The sequence below is a fragment of the Schistocerca americana genome, chromosome X, assembly GCF_021461395.2.
Source record: "Schistocerca americana isolate TAMUIC-IGC-003095 chromosome X, iqSchAmer2.1, whole genome shotgun sequence".
Taxonomy (NCBI): Eukaryota; Metazoa; Arthropoda; class Insecta; order Orthoptera; family Acrididae; genus Schistocerca; species Schistocerca americana.
Genome location: NC_060130.1, coordinates 847,263,973 through 847,290,149, shown reverse-complemented (window position 1 = coordinate 847,290,149; position 26,177 = coordinate 847,263,973). Strand labels below are relative to the sequence as shown.

Here is a 26,177-nt window from a genome sequence, read left to right as displayed (position 1 = left end):
AGCAACTGCCACACCAGACTGGTCAACAAGAGACTGAATGGAAGCTTTAGACCTGCTTAGTGATTTTACACATGACCCAAATTTTCTCAGGTACTCTGCCAGATCTTTTGATAAGGTGTGACAGTGGTAGTTGTTGTATGCTTCATGACCAGATCTTTTCATAGATGCACAAATCTCTGCTAACCTTCACTGGTCATGATTTGTGCACCACCTTTTAAACCTAGAGGGCAACTGCCTCTGCTTCTCAGCATTCACCAAATTTTGTTATTAAAGCATGGTGGGTCTTTTCCATCCTTTATCCACCTACTATGCATGAAACCCTCCAGACCACAATTTACAATGTGCTTAAACTTTGCCCATAGTTCTTCTATATCCAGCTTACTGGAACTAAGTGATGCCAATTCACTGTCTATGTGAGATGTTAATAACTGCTTATCTGCTCTATCTGGCAGAAACACCCCTCTAGCGTTCTCGACTGATTTATTAGCTTTTGTAATCATAGTTGCTATATGGCATCATGATCGCTAATCCCCATTTCGATACTGACATTGGTGATAAGGTCCGGCCTATTTGTAGTTACGAGGTCTAAGATATCTCCACTGTGTGTGGGCTGCTGAGCCAGCTGCTCAAGACATACACACTACTGACCATAGACTATTTTTGAATGACTATAGAACTGCCACAGCAGAATCATGTGGCTGGTAAAAACATCTAACTAACTAACTTGGTTTCACATACAACTGTTATACACGACCAGATAACTTCACTGTCACACTCAACATCGACCTCAATATTTTTGTCAACTGCAGTGAACACTCCTCCCCCTATGGTCTCTAATCTGTCTTTCCTATATACATTTCATGACTCGCTAAATATCTCAGAGCTTTCCACCCCATGTTTCAGCCAGCTCTCAGTCCCAAGAATAATTTGAGCATCAGAACTTTCCTGGAGGGCAGTAAATTTGGACTCTATTACAAATATTTTTAACAGTCTACTGATAAAATTGTGACAGGCAAAGTGTCTCTATTTTGAATGCCATTTGACTTCTCTTGCTGTGAATCGACTGGCGAGTGTTCATTAGGTTCATTAGAGCACCTCAAAATACCGCCTAGCCTAAAAAACCCTAATGTGCAATCCACAAGTACTCTGCTACCCGAATAGCTGCTTCCTTTGTGTAGTGCACCCCTGACCTATCAAGCAGAGTCCTACAAATCCCCACACAATAACGCAGGTCTAGATATCTGCAGCCAAGGCCATCACAGAGTCAACGAAGCCTTTGGTTGAGACCCTCCACTCAGCTCCAACCCAAAGAACCCTGATTAACTCTGGAAATGATGCTGCATATTGCAAGCTCTGCTTGCACCCTGTGCTTTAGGCCAGCAGTTTTCACAACCTCTGCCAGCAGCCTGTACAAACTGAGGATCATCTCAGAACCCATGCAACAAGCATCGTTCGTGCTGATGTGAGCCACAACAGATGACTGCACCCTGCACACTCGATAGCCACAGGGAAGACTGCCACCACATCTCAGGTTGAGGCCCCCCGGCAGATGTACCAATTGCACATATTGGCTTTCTTTCCAGCCCTGAATGCTACCTCCATAAGGAGCTCCACAAGTGCCTAATTTTGGAGCTCCCAATAACCACTAAACTCATTTCCTTGTGTGCCTGCTTGAACTCTGCTGAACGGCGACCACCTGTCCACTCATAGAGTGAATGGACAAGTCCAGGTGGCCAGTCTCTACAATGGTCCTCCACCTCGAGTGACGCAAACTCGTTACCACCCACCAATCATCCTGCTGTGATGGCAGATACCCCGCTTAGGGTGCACTAGGAGGTGCCTTAGAAGCAGAGCCCATGGGCAAAACAAGTGACACCTGAGGTATCCCAAGCAGTGCGCCAGATTCTCTGCCACTGCTATATCCTGAGGAAGCAGCCTGAAGGTGACTGACCATAGCCAACAGCAAGTTCAGATGTTTGTGAACTGTGGACAGTTCCTCCTGCATCCGCACCTGTTTCCGCACACAGCATGCACACATCCTATCCATCCTAGCAAGACTAACTGAAGAAGTGAACTATAAAAGCAGACAATCCCAGATATGTGACTTGCTACCCACCTGACATGTCACCAATGGACGCCAAAGCGTTAAAGAGCTATGTATGTGGGTGTTAAGTGAGCAACTATTTTGTTAAAGACTGAATGAATTTACACTTACAAATAGACAAGATTAACCCTCTTAGACACATAAACATGCCCAAAATTGAATAAATATACTACGCTGAAAACACAGAAAAGGATAAAAACTTAACTTGCCACTCTGTAGATGCACCCGTATCACAGCCGAGAGCTGGAGCCTGACTGACTGGCTTACTAAATGGACAGATGTTTGCTTTGAAGAAAAAAAAAACTGCGCTAAAGACTGAATGAATTTACTCTTACAAAAATGCGAGATGAACCCTCTTAAACAGAGAAACACACACAAAATTTAATAAATGTACTACATGAAAACCACAGAAAAGGGTAAACATTTACCTTGCTGCTGTGCATACATACTCATATTATCACAGCTGAGAGCCGGGAGGAAGCTAAACATTACAGATGTTAAAATCCTGATGTGCCCTTACGCAAACATCCACAAACTCCAAAGGTGAATCAAGAGCCACAAGCTCACTATATACAAAGACCAGCACATAAGTACAAACTCCACCCAATACCCTCTCACAGTCGGTAGAGTTCTTAAATAACCTCAGTAGCTATGGGGCTACGTGGCATGAACAGACAAGAGGGTGGGAAGAAAGGGCGGGGGGGGGGGGGGGGGGGGGGGGGCATTATGACATAGGGCCATGTGCTGCCACCAGTTGAGACTTTAGGGGTCCACTGACATAGGTTCTCTGTGGCACATTGCCTGGGGAGATCTGATTCTTAGAGGGCTTCCTTTTGTCCTTCTTCTTCTTAGAAGACGAGGACTGGGAAGGTTTTCAGGGAAACAGGAAGAAGGAGAAATCGATGGCCAGCAGCCTCTGGTTCCTTCAGCCATCGGCTGTTGTCTGGCAGTGGACCAGCAGGAACCATGGAAGTATGAGTCCCAATGGACCTCTTCCTAGCTAGAGAAGCTGGAGGAGGATGAGGCACCTCTGGTTGGGGGATGGGGACCAGTGTCCACAGCAGGTGGGGAGCCAATGCTACCGAAGAGGGTGTGATGAAAGCATCAGAAGGGGCCCCAACCATCTGGGGTGCCAGGTATTGGCAGGAGGCTCTGAGGGTCCACAGTATGAGCCACAACAGAGGAAAACACTGTCAACAAAAAAAGCAACCACGATGTGGTTGCAGTGTAAGATTGTGTCATTTGTATGGGATTAATACGCTCATACTTTTTTCTGGCCTCTTGATATATGAGCTTGCCCACATCTTATACTCCTGGATTTTCTTCTCACGCTTAAAAATGGACCAATCTGCTGAGCAGGAAGAGTGGGGCTCACCACAGTTTACAAGATAGGTGGAGGGACAAAAGAAACGTTTGTGTGCAATGGACATCCACAATCCCTCCAGACAGTGGTAGTGATGCACTGGGAAGACATATGTCCGAACTTCATACACCTGAATTATCTCATAGGAGGAGGAACACAGGGTTTCAGGTCACACAGACAGACCATCACCTTGACCTTCTCAGGCAAAGTATCACCCTCACAAGTGAAGATGAAGGCTTCAGTAGCTCTGTTTTCCCTCGGTCCCCTACAGACACGACAGATGAAGTGCACACCCCATCACTCTAGGTTGGCCTGCAGCTCATTGTCAGATTGCAAAAGAAGATCATGGTGGAAGATGATGCTCTAGGCCATATTGAGACTCATGTGGGGAGTGACAGTCACAGGAATGTCACCCAACCTTTCACACGAGAGCAGCGCCTGTGACTGGGCAGGAGACGATGTTTCAATAGGGGAGGGAATTGCTCTTCACCTTACACATGGCTGCAACTTAGCCATATTTGTCTTCAATGTGTGAGACAAAAAAATAAAGGTTTTGTGGGCAAAAAGCTGTCCTTGTCAGTCTCCTGGCATACACCAGGTACTGGGAAAGGGGGGGGGGGGGGGGGGAGGATTTTTCTCCTCGTCATCTAGTCCTGCATTCCTCCCATGGCATGGCCAGGGAAGAGAACACATTGGGATCATACTTAGTTGCATCATACAAGGCCTCTCCATTCAGAGAGACTGCTGGAGTCATGTGACAACCAGCGGAAGAAAGTTTAAGTCACTCCATGTGCGAACTATCCACTATGGTGCCACCCACTCCGAACGGGGGCTCTCCCCATGGGTATCCCCCGACCACAGGAACGGCTATCTGGCCAGTGGCCAGTAATCCATTACTGGGAGTCCCCATGCCCCTGTCATGATGGGCACATACTCCATGGTATACAAGTGGAGTGTGCAGTGCAGGCACCAACCACGCGATCCCTGTGGGTTCAGGGGCTGCCACTGTACAGGTTCTTGAGGGGCTGCCACTGTACAGGTTCTGGATGACCCCCCCCCCCCCCTCCCCCCAACACCAGCAGGATGGCTACAGTGCTTGGTTTTGGGCGTACTATGACAACAGGAATGAAGGGAGGAAGGGCACAGAGGCAGAGCATACACCACAGTGCGTGACCTTTCCTGCATGGCATGCACTTCTGTAAAATTTGGAAAAGATGGCAGGCGAAACCCAATAATGGGGACCATATAATCATTAATGGAAGGTGAAGGCATTGCCAGGAGCGAAACTGAAAATCGAGACTAAAATCATGAACCAAGTCCAGGCAGGGCCTGCATCAAAAGAACCATCCAACGTAAAGGCAGTGGAGGGAAGAGATAGTCAAAGTCTTGGTTTGCAGCACAGAAAGAAATGTAGTGTTGTAAAAGCTGGTGCCCCACGGTAGCCAAGTACATACTCACCAAAGAGTGCTGAATCTCCTGGGTGGGAATGGGGATGGGTGAAGGAGAGCAGTAGTGATAGGGGTTAGGGCAGGTGGTCAGCATGCTGTAGAAGAAATGCCAAGTATTGAATGGGAAATGCCATTCTAAACTGAAGCCTATGCTCTCATTTTTTGTAAATATTAAGTGAAGCCCATCCACGACCACACTTGCATCATGACCGCCCAAAAAGATCTAATGTCAATTCTAATTTGGTTAGCATCTAAAAAGAATTCCACTGAACATGGAATTAAAGCAGCAATTTATGTTCACCTGACTTGTTCACCATTTGTAACTTTCAGAAATGTGTCACGAGTTGTGAATTTTGATTAAAACACCATGTTAAAACTTGCTTCTTTTGCCAAAACACAGTGGAGTTTACATAATGTCATGTCACTAACATGTTGTGCAGACATCACTGCAAGAGAATGAAGAGACAGTGGTTTATTAAGTTTCTTAAGTGGGGAACTGTGGACAAGTATGGCCAACAGCTTATGAAAGAGCACATCATCGATACAAAAATAAACATGTAATATCTTCACTTATGTTGTTCCAAAGCCTAAACCATCTCTCATTTCACTGGCTACTGATGGCCCTTAACTATATTCTTTCATTGGAAAAGTCTCTGGTTAGTGGAATAACATGGTTGATAAAGAAGTTTTGCATAATAATCATATGGCAAAATACTCTCCCCCTTGCTTGCTATCATTTGCTAAAATCTATTTTTGATATCACAAACCATTTATGAAATATGAGGAATGTTATGATAATTCTTTCCGGCTTTATTGATTGTACGAGCATTCGCAAATGACAGTGTTACCTAAGATCAGTTTTCTTGAGACTGGTGACAGATAGATACCTCCACTGAAGCTTAAAAAAGTTCAATATGTTAGCTCAATTTCATATGCAGCAACACATTATGTAATGTGCACCAAATGCAAAATCATAGCGAGCACCACTTTTCATTGCAAACTGTATCAAATTTCATGCGGCGTCCTACTTAATTTCAAATATCACAACAACTATAACCATTAACGAAATGATGGGCAAATCATCATGAAGTTGACATTTAAATCTACAAGTAATGAAAAAATGAAATATTTTTACTGAATACATCTGCAAAATCATTTGAGAAAGATTGCAGGTCATGTGCCTCGATTCTGCCATTGCAACATGTTGTTAACTGACTAAAGGCAGGCAAACAACATTGGCCTCCCCTTGAGCGAATGAACTCGCCCAGAGCTTCAGTGATGCATCAACAACTGTACCCTGCGCAGACTCTAAGTGAGTGAATTGCGAGAGCCACACACAGAGCCTTTAAGGAATCGCTACAGCCAATGACAAAGTCCACATGATGGTATGCCTCACACTTCTATGCTGTTATTTATGACACAGAGGTGCCTGCAAGTGCTAGATAATTTCAGTTAGCTCATCATTTGAATTTATATGCATAAATACTGCATTAAATCCAATGAACCACCAACAATAAAAATAAGTTCTCTACCTTAGTAGTTTACAGCGCACCCCTGACATCAAATGAAACATTAAAATACACCTCACAATCTACATCTACATACATACTCCACAAGCCACCATATGGTGCATGGTAGAGGGCATCCTGTACCACCACTAGGAATTTCCTTTTCTGTTTCATTCACACATATAGTGAGGGAAAGCAACAGTCTACATGCCTCTGTATGAGCCCTAATCTCTCTAATCTTATCTTCATGGTTCTTACACGAAATGTACATTGGTGGCACATTCTGTAGTCAGCCTCAATGCCAGTTCCCTAAGTTTTCTCAATAGTTTTCCTCAAAAAGAATGTTGCTTTCTCTCCAGTGATTCCTATTTGAGTTCCTGAAGCATCTATATAATACTTGCATGTTGTTCAAACCTACTGGTAAAAAATATAGCATCCTGCCTCTAAACTGCTTTATTGTTTTCCTTAATCCAACCTGGTGTGGATCCCAAACATTCAAACAGTACTGAACAACAGGTCGCACTAAGATCCTATATGTGTTCTCCTTTACAGATTACCCATGCTTTCCTACAATTCTCACAATAAACTGAAGTCGACCATTTGTCTTCCATACTATGGTCCTTCATATTTCATACTGCTTTGGAATGTTACACCTAGATATTTAATCAATGTGACTGTGTCAAGCAGCACACTACTAATACTGTATTTGAACATTATGGGTTTGTTTCTCCTACTCATCTGCACTGCATTAACTTACATTTTTCTACATTTAGAGCTACCTACCATTCATCACACCAACTAGAAATTTTGTCTAAGCCATCTTGTGCTCTCCTATAGTCACTCAATGATGACACCTTCCCGTACATCACAGCATCATCAGCAAATAGTCACAGACTGCTGTTTAACCTGTACACCACATCATTTAAGTATATATAAAATAACAGTGGTCCTATCACACTTTCTTGCAGCACACCTGACGATACTGTTGGTGAGTGTTCACTCACCATCGAGGAAAAGACAGTGGGTTCTGTTACTTAAGAAGTCTTTGAGCTACTCACATAGCTGGGAACCTAATCCGTATGTTTGTACCTTCGTTAACAGTCGGCAGTGTGGTACTGCTTCAGTTGCTTTACAGAAATCATCGAAAATAGAAGACAGGTTTGCAGCTAAACGGGTAAGTGCTCACTTTTCAGTAAGTACGGCACAACAGCAACAATACTGCATGAATGGAGATAGCACAATGAGTCTCTTCACCTAGCTAACATGTTTCCTTGGTTGCTGTATCTGCTAATGCATTCACCTGAATTGGCACCATGCCTTGGTACCCAACAAAATGACTATCAAGTCGTTTTGAAAGTTAAGAAATTTATCTTTGATATTGCAATACTATTATCTTCTGATGACGTGTGCAAACATCATGCACAGCTCTCAGAGAATTGAGACAGATGTGGAATTCAATTCCCAGATCATGTCTCACACACTCCAGTGCTGTCAGAATTTAACAGAATAAAACATAGTAAACTCTTTTGGAAGCCACATTCTGAAGATACAGCCGGTTGGTTGTTTGATTTGTTGATTCAGGGTAGGGGACCAAACGGCGAGGTCATCGGTCCCATACGACTGGGGAAGGAAGTCAGCCACGCCCTTTCAAAGGAACCATCCCAGCATTTGCCCAAAGCAATTTAGTGATTATCACAGAAATATTAAGTCAGGATGGACTGATGCAGGTTTGAACCATCGTCCTCCAGAATACGAGTCCAGTGTGCTAACCACTGCACCACCTTGCTCAGTGAAGATACAGCTGGAGAAAATGATGGTGCAGCTAAGGCTGTCCCCTGCTTTTACATAGTAAGTGCACCACTGTAAAATCTTGGCACACTTAAATATTTACATACCTTATCTTAAATATGTAGTCTGGAATGTAAAATTTCGTGATCTCCATTAAATTTAAAATTTTCCTTGATTTCACTAGCAACCAGGATGCAATCCTGTTCCAGCCCCACACCAAAACATTTACATTTGCCACATTAATGCTTTGTTCCAATTTCAAATGGCATTGTTGCTCACAGGTGTCTTCTGTCTAAGACATCCATGACTGTGTGAGTAGTGGTATCTTTATTGAAGGCAGGCAACTATTTGTTATGCCAGTAAGATAATTTATTTTAGAACTACTGGTCTAAACAGAAGCCTTTGGTGTAGCTAGAGTCCCTGATTGCGACATTTCAAACTGGAAATGAAAGGTATGGGTGCATGAATCTCATTAATAAGTGTGGTCAGACCTGGATGTGCATTGCACTTTGTCTAATTTTTTGTTATCTGATGTAGTGATCCCTGTAACACCTAATAATGTGTTCCAGTGTTTCAAAACTGGTCATGTGAATAAATAAAGACGAAATGGATACAGGATATTTAAAGGAAAGAAAGGCTGGAACCCATGTGGAAGAGGCCTTCCCCACCTTGGAACAGGCTTCATCGTGAAATCTAACTGGGTAAACTCAATAACCAACTTCCAGTCACCTAATGAACGCTTGTCTTTTCTCACATTCCGCGCCCTAAATAAAACCTATACACTTATTAATTGCCACGCACCCATCAACAATGACAATAAGAAAAACCCTCAGAAAGTAGATACATATTGGGAATCTCTAGACCACGAACTTTCTAAAATCCCAACATCAAATGTGAAAATACTGTTTGGGGACTTCAATGCACAAATAGGCCAAGAAAAAAAATACAAAAAAAACAGTAGGAAACTACCCGGCTCACAAAAGGACAAACAGAAATGGAGAAAGATTAATAGAACTATGCAAGGGTCATAACTTAAAATTAATGTCTACAAATTTCAAAAAACCTCATAAGAAACAGAAAACATGGAAATCACCAAACACAAGTATTGGAGAGTTCCAGATAGATCACATAGCCATCACACACTATAATCAAAAAGAAATAATGAATGTGAGAGTTCGGAAAGGGGCAAACATTGTAACTGACCACTACTTATCGACAATCAAATTAAATTTCATACCACAAAGAAAGAAACAAGTACAAAACAGGAAAACTCAAAAGATAGACGCAAACATCTTGAAAGAGAAAAGAGAAGAGTTCTGTCAAAACATAGTTATATGTTCGGATAAATGGGAAGATATAAAAGAAGGAATGATAAGATCTGCTCAAGAAGTCGCAAAAATGAAAAAGAGAAAGAAACACGAATGGTGGGATGAGATATGTGAGGAAGCAATAGAACAAAGGATGAAGGCATGGAAGAAATGGCACTCAACCAAAAGTGATAAGGACTACCTGGAGTTCAAACAGCAAAGATCTTCTACAGCAAAACTCATTAGATCAGTAAAAAGACTATTTGAAAAGAACCAACTTATACAAATGGATAAAGATTTTAAGAGAAACAATAACAGATCCTTTTACAGCACATTACGACAGAAACTACAAAAATATGTAGCACCAAATCTGTGTTTTAAAGATACCAGTGGAAAACTGGCAATGAATAATGAAGAAAATTGTGAAATATTAGCAAAATATTTTGAACAGCTCCTCAACTGTCAGGAACCTATTGAAAAATTACCAGCCAACACCCCAAACACAGTAAACAATAATTCTGAACCCCCATGTCTCATAGAAATCAGAGAAATCATTAAAACCCTTAAGAACAATAAAGCACCAGGGGAAGACATGATAATTGCAGAAATGTGGAAAAGTGTGGATAATACAACTCAAGAAAAACTACTGGGAATAATCAATGAGATTTGGAGAACGGAACGTATACCGGAAGAATGGAAAACTGCATTAATCCACCCCATCTTCAAGAAAGGGGATAAAACCGATGCAAATAACTACAGAGGGATATCTTTACTTCCGGTAACGTATAAAATTCTATCTAAGGCCCTACAAAACAGATTAGAGAAACAACTTGATCAAGAAATTGGTGAATACCAAGCAGGCTTTAGGAAGGGAAGATCTTGTGTGGAGCAAATTTTAAACTTGAAGTTAATTATTAAATATAGACGATTAAGAGGAAAAGACATCTTTATCACGTTTGTTGACTTCAAGAAGGCGTACGACTCCGTTGACAGAACAACCTTGGTTAACATCCTTAGGGAGTTTGGAGCAGACAAGAAAACAGTCGCAATCGTCAAAGAAACGCTTACGGATACCTATGCAAAAGTAAAGTTCCGTGGTGAGGTATCCAGACCATTCAAAATCAGAACAGGATTAAGACAAGGAGATGGGTTGTCACCTACCCTATTCAACTGTGTGTTAGAAAAAGTTGTTAGAGAGTGGAGGAAGACAACGACTGAAGAAGGAATACAAAAAATCAGATTAGGAAGAATAAAGGATGGATTAGAAGTAGATTGCCTCGCTTTTGCGGATGACTTAGCGATTCTGGCAGGAAGTTTGGAAGAAGCAGTCAAACAGATCAATATTCTGAATGAAACAGCAGAAAAAGCGGGACTGAAAATCTCCTTTGAAAAGACAGAGTACCTAACCAATGTAAAAGAGGCACCAAACAATATGATTACAAAGTATGGCCAGATAAAGAAGGTTTCTAATTTCAAATATTTAGGGGAAATCATCCAGCCCAATGCTTCAGATAAAGAAGGAAATAAAACAAGAACAAGAAAAATGGAAATGGCATTCCAGCTAACAAAGAATGTGTACAACAAGAAGTCAGTATCAATTAACGCAAAAATAAGGCACTACAACACTGTGATTAAGCCAGAGTGTCTGTATGCATCTGAATGTTTAGCAATGAACACTAACAAGGAAATGGAAGCTATAGCAAAAAAGGAGCGAAAAATCATTAGAAGAGTACTTGGGCCGAGGTTTGAGAATGGGACTTGGAAGCTTAGAAGTAATAGAGAAGTGTATGACAAAATTGAGAAAGTGGGAGATACTATGAGGAAGAGAAGAGTAAGCTTTTACGCCCATTTGAAAAGAATGAATGATGAAAGGCTGACAAAGAAAATATTCATGTTTTTTGACAAGAACCCCAGAACCCAAATTACCTGGTTCAAAGAAGTCAAAGCAGATTTAGAGGAGATGGGTATAGGAGAAGATGATATAACCAACAGAGACTTAATGAGAGACAAAATTCAACATTTTGAAGGATTTGAAGTGAAGAAGAGAAGAACTGGAGGAACAGTGTGGACAGAAGACCGAAGGGAGCAGCACAGAGAGAGGATGAAGACATATTGGCAGAAGAGAAAAGAGGAGGAGCGCAATAGGAGAAATGTACATTGAAAAATAGTTGTTTCACGCGGTCCCTAGACGGCCAAAATCGGAATTAAAAAAAAAAAAAAAAAAAAAAAAAAAAAGACGAAATGTCCTGAAAGTGGTTATGGAAGTCTCAATCATTGTCTTCTGCATATATTGAGTTGTAGACCCTAATAAACTTTGTTAAGATGAATGAAACCTTGCCATAAGGTATTTAGTAGTACTGGAGGAGTGTCATTTCAAGTGAAATGGCCACATAAATTGCCTGATTGGAAATAACTAATTGAAATTTATCCATAGAATTCCAAAGCTACATTCACTCTGTGGGATTTGTCATGTTGATTTGTGCCGGGCACATGTAGCCAATGAGGAGTGGCAAAAGTTGCAAATTCATGCAACACGTGCCTGCATCAATGATGTTATAATTCTGAGAAATACTCTGTCCTGGAAGATGTGCCTGTATCTTTTCAATTGTCCAAAACACAGCACAAACCCCAGATAGATTTTCTACTATGCATGTGTATCCATGCATCGTCAAATGCAAGGCGTTTAAATGACTCACATCTTTGTTTTGGATAAAGAATTGGATAGTAAAATTCACAAACTGAGGTCACAATTCCTCTGTGAATTTAACAGATGTTCATTCTTGAAGATACCAGGTTCGGACAGAGATGAATTGTTTGTTGATATATCTACAATTCGCTGATCTTCCCGAAGGATGTAATAAACCAACACTTTTGCATTATTTCACTGATTTTGGATTTTGAAATCCTATGCATGTACATTAAGGAGCTTTACGAATCTCCAGTATCTAAAAAGCTTAATGTAATGGGAAGTTTTTCAGCAGCAGTTACAGCTTCTCAAAAAATTATACCTTTTAATGTGTAGTACTGAGATCTAAAAAGTCCATCATAGACATAAAAATAAAATTTTTGAAAATCCTGTATGTCTTGAACTTTCAGGTCACTCATCACTGAACTGTAAGCTCTATGACAACACTGTTTATGGAGAAAATTACACACCTATTACCTTCATTGCTTTCTCTGATTATTCTCCATTTTTACAATTATATTCACAGTGCAAGCACAAATAACTAGAAGTTCTGTGTCCGATGCCATGTTCCATGCAATTGACCGGCTACGTGTCACCAGCGAGAATGCTCAGTTTGGCTACTTCTGCTGGGCATGTGTCCCTGAGCTAAGTTTCTCCGGTGCCGGGTACAAGTCTCTGTGACAAACCCATCAGTGTGAACATTGTTTAAGAAAGTGTCCCCCCCCCCCTCCCCCCTTGAAGCAGCTCACATATCAAAATCTTATTTCATCAGTTCTTAGGTATTGTTCAGCAATTCAAGAACATTACCATGTTGGATTAATGGAAGAGGTGGAAAAGATTCAAATTAGAACTGTGCAATTCATCAAGTGTTCATTCAACTAACAACACTGTGCTAAAGATATTATTCATTAATTACAGCAGGAGAAACTACAAGAAATGCATTATGCACTACAGAGAGCTTACTCTCAAAATTCCAAGAGCCCACAACCTATCCAAGTTAAGAAACTTATTACTTCTTCCAACGTGCATCTTGATAACGGCCAAAATTAGAGAAATTTCATCTTACAGATAAGGGTACCAACAATTTATATTCCTGCATATTACACACAAATGGAATAGGAAAGTCAGGCAATGTTTCTGGTACACTACATACCCTGTGCCACACCGTTTGGCTGCTGATAGATTACGAATAGAAATGTAGATGTATGCCCTTGACATATTACTCAGTCACTTAAATAGTCTTCCTCTGCACTGCACTAGCTCTCAAGGTCCATCCCACCATCCCGTTCTGAGATTAGAATATGGAAGTTAAAGGCAAATTCAGGAAGATAAAGTATTCCTGGGAGATAGTAGCCAATGCTAAACTGTAGCCATCAGTTACAGGCTACGCTACACAAGGAGCATGACGTTACCAGAAGTTTCAAGTCTAGTACAGGACTTAGTCAGCAGATGAAGGACTGAGAGTATTTATGTATAGATTTCAGAAAAGCAGGCCAAGCAGTAATAGCACTTGTGGCAAATAACACAATGAATAAGAATTTCTAATATTACAAGGCATTGACCTGGACCTAATGACCTCATTTACTTGCAAAACTAATGTGTACTTCACTGAGCTCTATCGTATCACAACTGCCTGTGTCTAAATAATGCTGAAAGGCAGGAAGACCTTTTTGAACACAGCTGCAGACAGTACTGGTGACAGTTCACTTGGCATAGGTTGCTCTGGTACATTTTGAAATCATTGTCTGTATCTACTAGACACAACATATGTTTCTACAGGAAAAAAGAATATTGGGGATGGGTTTCCATGTTACTCATGGTTGAATTCCTGTTGTAACAGTGGGACTCTTTTAAGCACAAATCCAGACACCAGTAACAGTAAAACAGGCATTAGCATGTCTGGCATCAACAGGTTCAACTACAACCACTCATCCCATAAAAAAGGATAAGAGCAAAATCAGTTGCCAAGTATGAAGGATATTCTTTTTACTATCAAACATTAGAAGAAAAATATTAAAGTACATAGGCATATACTGGTATAGTAATTGCAAGTAACAGCTGTGCGCATTAGAAGGCTTCCTAAGTGGTGATATTACAGAAGTTTCAGTACTATGCATTAGTGAGCATTGGTTACAAGATGCACAAACATGCACTACTGGAATATCTGAGTTTTGTCAGACATTTTTGAGTGTTGACTTTTGCTAGTAAGGACTTTAAATCGAAAGAAATAAGTCCCCAAAACGTGAAATACACAGAAAAAGATTCATTCTCTCTCTCTCTCTCTCTCTCTCTCTCTCTGTGCGTGCGTGCGTGTGTGTGTGTGTGTGTGTGTGTGTGTGTGTGTGTGAATTAACAGACAAAAGTAGTTATATTGTACACATAGTCAGGACACAGAAGAGCCCTTACAGTGGGGGAAATGGATTTTCACAGAAGAATGTCCTACCTGCAGTACAGGATGGAGAAGAATCAGTTTTCCTGTCTAGAAGTGAAGGACAGGGTGTGGTGGTTTATGTAGCTTCTGGTGATGAGAATTTCTTGTGTTAGTTATATTAGTTACTAATATCTGTATTCCATATGTTGTTAACACATTTAGTGGAAAATACACAATCCCAATCACGTCTGAGCAATGCATTGCCATTCATTTAAAAGGTATGCTACAAAGAGGCCAATCCAACATTGGGAAACAGCCTGCAGGTGCTCCTTGTGATGTAGTTTGGTAGACAGAGTGGCGACTTGCCAGCTTGCTCTTCAATTTACTGACAGACTACATCTAAGGATCACTGGTAAAAAAGTTTTATTAGCTGCTGGATAATTTAGAAAACAATTAAAAGTATGATTCTACTTGATAACTTCTATGACAACATAAAAAGCAAAAATGGAAAAAACAATCAAGATATCAAGATGTTCATCTCTTGACTAAAAATCTCTTTAACTGCCTTGGGAGGGGGTGAGGAGGGGGGAGAGAACTAAAGCACCAAGAAGGGGAGGACAAAACAAAAATTAAACTCCACAGGCTGAGAGGGCATGTGATGACATTCCAATGAATACAAAATCAGGTTAAACTGACAAAGAGCTTGGCCATATGAGCCCACTTATCAGTTTGACATTGCACCTCTCTGGACTGGATGTGTGCTCTGGTAAGGGTGTTATATAATGAGGTGACAAAAGTCATGGAATACCTCCTAATATCATGCCAGACCTCCTTTCACCCAGCAAAGTGCAGCAACTTGATGTGGCAAGGACTCAACAAGTTGAAAGCCCCTGCAGAAATATTGAGCCATACTGCCTCAATAGCCGTCCATAATTGCAAAAGTGTTGCTGGTGCAGGATTAAGTACATGAACTGACCTGTAGACTATGCCCCATAATTGTTTCATGGGCTTCATGTCCAGTGATCTGCATAGGCAAATCATTTGTTCGAACTGCCCAGAATGTTCTTCAATTGTGAACAATTGTGGCCCAGTGACATAGCACACTGCCATCCATAAAAATTCCATCACCTTTTGGGAACATGAAGTAAATGAATGGCTGCAAATGGTCTCCAAGTAGCCAATCATAACCATTTCCAGTCAATGATTGATTCAGTTGGACCAGAGGACTTAGTCTATTCCACGTAATCATAGTACACACCATTATGGAAGTCACCACCAGCTCGCACAGCAACTTATTGGCAGCCTGGATCCATGGCTTTCTGGGGTCTACACCACATTTGAACCCTACCAACAGCTCTTATCAACTGAAATTCAGACTCATCTAACCTGGCGATTATTTTCCAGTCATCTAGGGTCCAACCGAAATGCTCATGAGCCAATGAGAGGTGGTGCAGGCGATATTGTGCTATTACCAAAGGCACTCACATCGGTCATCTGCTGCCATAGCCCACTAATGCCACATTCTGCCATGCTGTCCCAACAGATACATTCATTGTACATCCCACACTAATTTCTGTAGTTATTTCATGCAGCATTGCTTATCTATTAGCACAGACAACTCTACAAATTCCGCTCCTCTCAGTCATTAATTGAAGGTTGTCGGCCACTGCATCATCCACGTGGAAGCCCATCCACGTGGGAGGTAATGCATGAAATATGGTATTATCAGCACACTCTTGACACTGTAGATATTGGAATATTGAATTCCCAAATGATTTCCAAAATGCAATGTCCCATGTTTCTAATTCCAACTACCATTCCATGTTCAAAGTCTGTTAATTCACAATGTGCAGCCGTAATCACTGTGGGAACCTTTTCATGTGAATCACCTGAGTATAACACCACCCATTGGGATTTTTTGTGATCTCTCAAAGGCTTTTGATTGTGTAAATCATGAAATTCTGCTAGACAAGCTCAAGTATTGTGGCATGAGTGGGACAGTGCACAAATGGTTTAATTCGTACCTAACTGGAAGAGTGCAGAAAGTTGAAATAAGCAGTTCTCGTAACATGCAAAAATCAGCACATTCCTCAAACTGGGGAACTATCAAGAATGGGGTTCCACAAGGGTCAGTCTTGGGTCCTTTGTTGTTCTTATTATATATTAATGACTTGCCATTCTATATTCATGAAGAGGCAAAGTTAGTTCTCTTTGCTGATGATACAAGTATAGTAATCACACCTGAGAAACAAGAATTAACTGATGAAATTGTCAATACTGTCTTTCAGAAAATTACTAAGTGGTTCCTTGTAAACGGACTCTCACTGAATTTTGATAAGACACAGTACATACAGTTCCGTACAGTGAATGGTATGACGCCATTAATAAATATAGAACTTAATCAGAAGCATATAGCTAAGGTAGAATATTCAAAATTTTTAGGTATGTCCATTGATGAGAGATTAAATTGGAAGAAACACATTGATGATCTGCTGAAACGTTTGAGTTCAGCTACTTATGCAATAAGGGTAATTGCAAATTTTGGTGATAAACATCTTAGTAAATTAGCTTACTACGCCTATTTTCACTCATTGCTTTCATATGGCATCATATTTTGGGGTAATTCATCACTGAGGAATAAAGTATTTATTGCACAAAAGCGTGTAATCAGAATAATAGCTGGAGTCCACCCAAGATCATCCTGCAGACATTTATTTAAGGATCTAGGGATATTCACAGTAGCTTCTCAGTATATATACTCTCTTATGAAATTTGTTATTAACAACCAAACCCAATTCAAAAGTAATAGCAGTGTGCATAACTACAATACTAGGAGAAAGGACAATCTTCACTATTCAAGATTAAATCTAACTTTGGCACAGAAAGGGGTGAATTATACTGGCACTAAAGTCTTTGGTCACTTACCAAATAGTATCAAAAGTCTGACAGATAACCAACAAGTATTTAAGAAGAAATTAAAAGAATTTCTGAATGACAACTCCTTCTACTCCATAGAGGAATTTTTAGATATAAATTAAAAAAAAAAAAAAAAAAGAAAAAAAAAAAACAAAAATATAAAAAAAATTAAAAAATAAAAATAAAAATAAAAAATAAAAATAAAAATAAAAAATAAAGAAAAACAAAAAACACAAAAAAATAAAGTTGTTATATTAACTTAAGTATGTTGTTAAATTAACCTAATTATGTCATGTATTGGAAAATTTGACTCGTTCCACATCATTACGAAATATCGTATCCATGATCCATGGAACTAGTATTAATCTAATCTAATCTAATCTAATAAATGAAGCTTTGCCAATGCACTGCCCTTTTATACCTTGTGTATGTAATGCTACAAATATTTGTATATGTGCATATCGCTATCTCATGATTTTTGTCACCTTAGTGTAAAGTCACTGTATCATCACCTGAGGCAAGTTGGCCACAAATGTTGTAACTAAATCTTTATATCCTGGATACTCACACTGGGCTGGCATGGAAGTCTGAGCTGGTTCATGCGTGTTCTATCGGGGACAGATCTGGGGATCTTGCTGGGCATGGGAGCACAGCAATATTATGCAGACAGTTGATAGAGACCCATGGCATGTGTGGACCAGCACTATTCTTTTGAAAACTGGTCAAGGTTGTCCATGATGTAATGTTGTGCTGTCAGAGACCCTCAATCACTACCTGCTGTGGCACGAAGTCATGCCTGATGGCTCCTCATATCATGATGCCGGGAGTAACACCACCATGCCATTCCAAATCATTGGAAGAACGGATCTTCTCCCCATCTCACCGCACCTCCTTGCGGACAGTGGTCATCCAGGGTCATGCAAAATCATGATTCATCACTGAATACAATGCAATGCCAGTCATCATCAGTCTATGTTTCCTTGTCATGGCACCATCCAAACAGCCGTTTATGATCTGGTGTTAATGTCAGCCCATGTATTGGAAAGTAATTCCCTAGTCCAGTTGCTACTGGTCTCTGCCCAATGGTGCTAGACTACAAAGAACGTTGCATACAGTCTGTTACTTGTTTTTGGATGACACATATGTGAAGGGGTTCAATGTGTTTGGTGCACAATACACAGATTCCTGCTTGTGGTGGTCAGACATGGTCAACCAGAAACTTGATGACAAATATGCTTGCCTTCACATTCCCATACAGTCTAACAATGGGACACTGTCACATCTGGATGTCCCAATAATCTGGATATTCCACAATTTGACCAACCAGCCAAATGGAGACCCAGAAAGAGGTCACTTTCAAACTCTGTCAGGTGGTGTTAATGCTACACAAGCACACAGCATCTCCTTGTCCTTCACAGTGGTATGATGCTGTTCACGTCCCTTATACACCCTAGCGGGCCTGGTAGTAACCATAAACATGAACAGCACTCATTCACTCTGGTGGACAGTGTATCTGGTATAGAGTATTGCAGCTCTAATCGTTTACACACACTGATGGTGAGTAAGTGTTTGAAGATACATTGACATCCGATCTTTTTTTCTTTCTTTCTTTCTTTCTTTCTTTCATTCTTTCATTCTTTCATTCTTTCATTCTTTCTTTCTTTCTTTCTTTCTTTTTTTGGCACTGTACACTGTAGTTGAATGCTGTTTAGAGCAGTACTATGCCTGACATTCTGGGAGAAGAAATTCAGGTACTTCACTCAGATAACTGCATGACTACTTATGAGGCTATGGAGTAAAGCAAATGTTTTGATAGGGTTTTGATTTATTTTGGTTTCAAAACTGGTTGTAAATGAGATATTATTCCTTTAAACTGTAACTGTGGAGATAGCAACAAAAATAATTATGCAACAGGCTAAATTATTTCAAAAGGTAGGACAAAGGTTTCTTTTTTTCTTTCTTTGCGCTTTTGAAAGATTTGTACCCAAACATTATCTCACCTGAACATTTAAATCATGAAGGCCATCATATGCTACCTTCAAAACAGTCCCCACATCACCTTCATGGACCTCCTCATAACTTTTACAGCAACGCACAAGCATGCCTTCTGTTATGTTATCACGTACATACATGGCATATTCATCATTTGTTAGAAAATCTGCTCGTTGATTATAGCCAGTTGTTGATGTAACCTAAAAAAAATTAAATATTCCAAGATAAAATAAAGCTCTTGAAAACTTTTTATTCCACAAATTTCAAAATCTTAAGTACATCATAAACTGAAACAAGCTTATGCATATACAGACTCCTTCGTTATTTTGAACATATTACCATTTGATAGTACACAGCACTGCCAACAACAGTTTATGAGTTTAACAGAGTCATCTTGAATGTGAGTCTAAAAATGAATTAAAATAAGACTAACATAATGCACAGTCAACACACTAACCAATAAACAGCACAACATAACAATGACAACGATTTATCACGGTGTCTCAACTATTTAAAACTGTGGAATACTTTATTTTTAAGTACGGTTTTCTCTCTATGTAAAGTGAAATTATACTCACATCTGGTGCACCAGACACCACACCTGATCCTAAATTTTCTGATGCAGTGTCAGAATCTGATGACATCTCATTAAAAGAAGAGTCAGAATCCGATTCAACCAATGTGTGAGATGGATGTTCAAGAAGCCAGCCAACAACTGTTTCAGGACTTGGAGGGACTTCACTGGTCAAACCTGAAATTAAACACAGCTTACCATAATATTTAGCATTAACAGAAAGCATGTAAAAACTCAAAGCACCAGATAACATGAAAGTAATGTAATGAGCAAACCTAAGAAAATATGAGACATACCAAAATTTAAAAATTCATACTACATCCAACAATGTTACGTAGTGACATGCATTCTGTCTGCATATTGTTAATATAAGAGTGTAACGAGAAAATGTACTTGAAAACACATTCCTGTACATTAAAAGTAAGAGACTGGTCAATAATGCATGGTTCACAAACCCATATGCAAGATCAGAGCGATTTCTTTAATTGTTACATGGCAAACTTCAATTAATTATTTTAAGTGCTACTTAAGCAATGGTATTCTTCTCTGTAAACTTGTATTTCAATAGTGTATAATAACAACAGTTCTTTTAAATTTAATTACCATATTTTGTTGTCTGTCAATAATATCAACAGTGGTAAAATAAGTTGTTAATTATGTGTTCCATAGATCACTGGCATAATTTTTACAGTAATAATATGAAAAAAGTCAGTTTACCAGCTATGCATACATTACTCGTTTATATGACTTCATGTAAATGCGGCTGAATGCTGATTCTACGCAGGTGAGTTTACATAAAGTAAAAACTTTTAATTTCAGAACACAACTAAGTATGTAATTCCTTTCACACTACATACACTACAAGCTTTTAAATGTATTAGTGTTTGTGAAAACTAAAACATAATTTTTTTGAAAATTTTTTGCTCTACACACTGTACTTAGAACCTCAAAACATTTTAGCATTGAATCTGAGAGCCTGATTGTTTCTCAAGATATTTCCCTTCACAGTGTTTGTCTACAATCCCACAATGTGTCACAGTGTTTCTAGACTGTGATACAAAAGTTGCAACCCAGACACTCTCTAAGCAATGTTTTACAAGTATATCTCAGGCGAATGTGCAGGCTATGGAAGCAGTGGTACCTAGAAAGCCTATATACAGGGAGAGAGTGGCCATAGGTACAATCACACGTGACTGGCTGAGCCGCTGTGACACCATGTTTATGCCACAGGTACCTCTCAAGTGCTATGTTTGCAATGCTTTTCAGAGTTAGATTACTGTTTTGAAGATTTTTGGAAACAATTAGAAGGTAATTTGAGTTACTTACTGATTTGTTGTGCACTTTGTATGTGTTCGCACCCTACTTAGACAGCTTTTTGCTTGAAATTTACATGTGTGAGCTTAAATATGAGCTCAAATAAGAAAGTATTTTGTTATGAAATCACTACTGTTTTGACGTAAGCATAATAGCAGTGGTACCATATGTAGTTGACCACCTTTAATTTATTCTGCAGACATTCAGAAACAATGCCAGGTTGTGCTACTTTCAGATGTACCAACAGAGGTGAAGGTGAATTTCGTTTGCTTGTATTTCCACCGAATGAGGAAAGAAGAAAGCAATGGGCCGTTGCAGTAAACGGGGGTGATGTAAATCACACAGGAGCCTTGTGGAAACTGACAAACTACTCTTATCTACGTGGGGTAAGTGGTTTTAACTTTCCAACTGCATACAACGTGAGTTGTAAGTTAGATGTTATTGTGAGATGTGACATTTGGCCTGTGTATTGACTGTGTGCAATTTTTCATAGCACATCTAATTCTTATAAGCATAGAATTAAAATGTAGTTATGTAGCAGACGTCAACATATTCTTGTCATTCCAGATGACTAGTTATCAATTTATCATTGCTTCTGTTTGGGCAGGAAGCTTCACGCATTTTTTTCAGAGCTTGTCTCTCTTTTTTTCCCTCTAGTATATTTGGTAAACATGTTTTTCAGATATCAATTTACTACAGCTCCTTTCTTTTCCTTCTTTATTACAGAAACATTTCACTGATGACCAGTGGGAGAAAGTGAGGGTCAATGGCAAGAGGAAGCTCAAATCCAATGCCATACCAACAGTTTTTTCTCACATAGTACTAAAGGTTAAAAGAAGGAAAATTAAACTACACCATCAGCATCCAACTCAAGAAAATGAAATCAGCAGTCCCACAGCAGAGACTGTTGCAGAAATCTAGCAGCAGTGTGATGGAGATCTCATGTGTAGTGTGCAAGACAGTGATATAAGTGAACCAGTAGAATGTGAACTCACAGAAAAATTACATAAACTAGAAGGTTACATTCATGTTCAAAAGACAGATTTCAGCTCTCAAGGAGGTCAGCTGTCTTACTTTGAGGAATATATGACTAAAAAGTAGACTCTACAGTGTGTGTCACTCAGTTCCACATAAACTAAAAACACTGTTTAATGACATTCAACTGGAGAGTTTAAATAAGAAACAAACTGAAATGGACAGCGAGTAGTGTGAAAAAAGCTCTCCACTTGAAATTTGCATATGGTAGCAAAGGATTTGATTATTTAATTAGTTCAGGTTTCCCATTGACATCGCAGCATACACTAAGGAGGAGACTTCAAGATTTGAACTTCAGTTCTGGTATTCTAGAAAAAGTCTTCACGCTTCTCACAGAAAAGGTTGAAAGTATGAGTGAAAAAGAATGTGACTGTGTTCTACTGCTTGATGAAATGTCAATTACTACAAGCAGGGAATTTGATGTGGGAACAGGTGAGTATACTGGCCCTGTTACCCTTCCAAGCCATGAAGGTGTTGTCACACATGCTTGTGTTTTTATTTTGGGTGGTATCTCTTCCAGTTGGAAGAAGTAGTGGCATATCATTTTACTAATAATAATGTAAATGGTAAAGTTTAGTGTGGCATTGTTTTACAAATAATTAAATGCAGTGAACATATAGGACTAAGTGTACAGTGTGTGACATCAGATATGGGTGCTGCAAATCAAAGTATGTGGAGACAGGCGCAGTGGTTAGCACACTGGACTCGCATTCGGGAGGACGACGGTTCAATCCCGTCTCCAGCCATCCTGATTTAGGTTTTCCGTGATTTCCCTAAATCGTTTCAGGCAAATGCCGGGATGGTTCCTTTGAAAGGGCACGGCCGATTTCCTTCCCCATCCTTCCCTAACCCGAGCTTGCGCTCCGTCTCTAATGACCTCGTTGTCGACGGGACGTTAAACAACACTAACCTAACCTAACCTATGTGGAGACATTTTGGAATTGTTCCTGGAAAAAATTCTGTCATTCAGAATTAAATTTTAAATCCTGAAGATGCAGGTAGAATAACATAATTAATTGCAGATGTGCCACACCTTTTAAAAATGTTAGACAATGTTTACTGTCCAACACGGTTATAAACATTCCTGAGAGGATAAGGGACAAGTATAAGTTGCCATCCACAATTGTTGACTGTAATCATATTAAGGAACTACACTGCTTTGATCAGGATAATGATTTGAAACTTGCTTCCAAGCTAACAACAGATGTAATAGAACCAAATAAGTTGATCAAAATGAAGGTTTCTGAGGCACGTACTTTTCTCTGCCACGAAACCAGTTGTGGTCTAAAGTTTATGTCTTCTGAAACTGATACTGCTGAATACACAATGAGAGCATGGTTTGTTGAGATATTTAACAAATGGTTTTCAACAATGACTTCTAGGCATCCAATTACTGCCATCAGCACCTTCAATCAAGAAAGGAGGAGGCTATCACATTGCTGAACGACGTTATGATGATATTTGAGCAGATTGAAATTGGAAAATTTGGTCGCTGGAAACCAGTTCAAAGTGGTGTGAGACTGTCTACACAAAGTGTACTTGATCCGCAGGAAATCTTTTTACACAAGAATAATTACAAATTTTTGCTGACAGCTAGATTAACATCCCTGTAAATGTTTTGTTTTTGGGCAATAAAAATCAATCAATCAATCAATCACAAGATTGCCTATAAAATATGTTCTCCTGTGTTAGAAGTATTCAGAAGGTTCCCACAGCACTGCAGTTAAAAAACAATTTGAAAACTATTTGTGTTGCTCAGTATGTCACAGACGTATGAAAAGGATCCTATGACAAGAGTGATTCTGTCTACCTTTCAAGTTTTCTTGACCAACATTCCATTACACACCACACATCATCTGTAACTCAGCCTGTTTTTAAGCTTGCAAAAGGTTGGAAAGAGCATGAAATCAGTTGTGAGGACGACTTAAGTAACATCGAAAGAAATGCATTATATCATATTGCCGGATATGTTATAGGGAGCGCAATGAAATTTTACAAGCTGTGAGAGAAGTGCCTGAATGTAGTAGCATCATGTGCCAGACAAACCATAGCTTACTGCACTTTTATGAATAACTGGAAGTGATTTTTAGGAATATTGCTCCTACACTTGAAAACTCACAGAATTTGAACTGTTTTCAGTCTGTTATTGATAAATTTCATGGTGATGATCAAATCCAAGGAGTTCAGTTTCCTGATTGCCACAAAATTAAATTGAAACTGGTGAAACGATTTGTCAGATTTCGCCTGAAGATATTCTGACTGAAAATGAAGAAGAATATGTGCTTGAAATGTGGCCATGCTATGGCCAGCAAAACCTCTGCTACGCATGGACTGGCTCAAAATGTTAGGTAGTTGTAGTGAAACTGATCTGTATTATGTGACAGTTATAAGAGATTGTTTCTTGTGCTTCAGCTCTGAAATTTTTCTGGGGTGAAGGACTGTGTTTCAGTTGTATCTAATGACCAATACAAGTTTCATAACACCATCTGATCTCAGAATAACAACACCATTTTAACCAAACAAGTAAAATGATTTTAACCATGAGCAGTCACATAGATGGTCCAGTATTTGTGGTGCATACATTATAATTTCAAGGTATTTGATGTGCTGGTCCTATATCAGTTGGTCAACAACATACACAGCAAAGAATTTAATGTCTGGGACTCAGATCATTTATGATCAGATTTACAAAATCAGATTTCTTTGTTATCCTAAGTTCATTGTTTTCAGTTTATCTGTGTAGTTCTGTTATTTATTGCCTATGTTTGTGCTACAATAGGTACAATTATTACTTCAGTATTTCTGGTGACTGAGCAGTAAACAAAAAGTTGCTGTCATCTGTGAACAGTATTGTTTCTGTTAGTGTGGAACATTATGTGTAATCGTTAATGTAAGCTTGGAATAGTATTGTACCCGATGCATAACATCCTCCATATTTATGTACTCTTCTGAGACATGCTTGCCAATACAGTTAAATGTTTCAGTAATCCATTCCATTCTGTTTTCTAGGTAATGTAGAAACCATTTCCTCACTACCCTCAACATTTTAAGCATGTCAAGTTTCTTTAACAAAATTTGTTGGTCTAGTGGCTAAAAGGTTAAATGGTGCCACCACATATGTTTTACATTTTCTAAATCTGAAGTCAAATCATTCTTTACTGAGAAGTCTGCTGTAAGTGATTCATAAGCCTGTTTTTTGAATAGTTTTTACTACCTTTGTGAGAGATGACAGTGCTGTGAATTATTGTAATGTCCTACATTTTGACTGCCACCTAATCTGTGTGCACAGGAAGAAACTTAGTGTGTTTGAAATGTAGAGGATTTGTAATTGGGTATTAGTGGTATATTAACACTGTCAAATAAAGCCCTTTCATCCTATTAATGCATTCTCTTGGCAAGTACACTGTTGTTTAAAACTCTGGGAGTTTTATTTTTTATACTGAACACTAAATTACCGACTGTGTATTGCTAGACAATAGCACAAACACTAGCAGTAGCATAGAGTTATATGGTGTACAGTGGCTTGTATTAGTAAATTCTGTAGTAGGTAAGTGTCACCACTGCTAAAGCATTTGTTTATAAAATCTACCAAGTTCTTAGGATTAAGTATCCCACAACTTTTTTTTAATATTTAGCTACATTTTAGCTTCTTGTTATCAGTGTCCTGCTGGACATTATTCCATAGTATTAATTGATATGTGTATAATGAAAACGAATTTCAATTACTGTGCCCAAAAAACCTGTATGTCTATATTGTTTATGCACTGTATG

At 39.3% G+C, this 26,177-nt stretch overlaps 1 protein-coding gene across 1 annotated transcript in view; it reads right to left on the bottom strand.

Annotated features, from left to right (window-relative positions):
* Positions 1–26,177, bottom strand: part of LOC124556600 (E3 ubiquitin-protein ligase HERC2) — an 832,907-nt gene that overhangs the window by 357,179 nt on the left and 449,551 nt on the right. Inside the window, exons 45-46 of the mRNA XM_047130567.1 lie at positions 20,062–20,234; positions 19,492–19,683 (exon numbers count right to left, since the gene is read on the bottom strand). Of these exons, the coding sequence (XP_046986523.1) occupies positions 19,492–19,683; positions 20,062–20,234 (365 nt within the window). The remainder of the gene's footprint in view (positions 1–19,491; positions 19,684–20,061; positions 20,235–26,177) is intronic.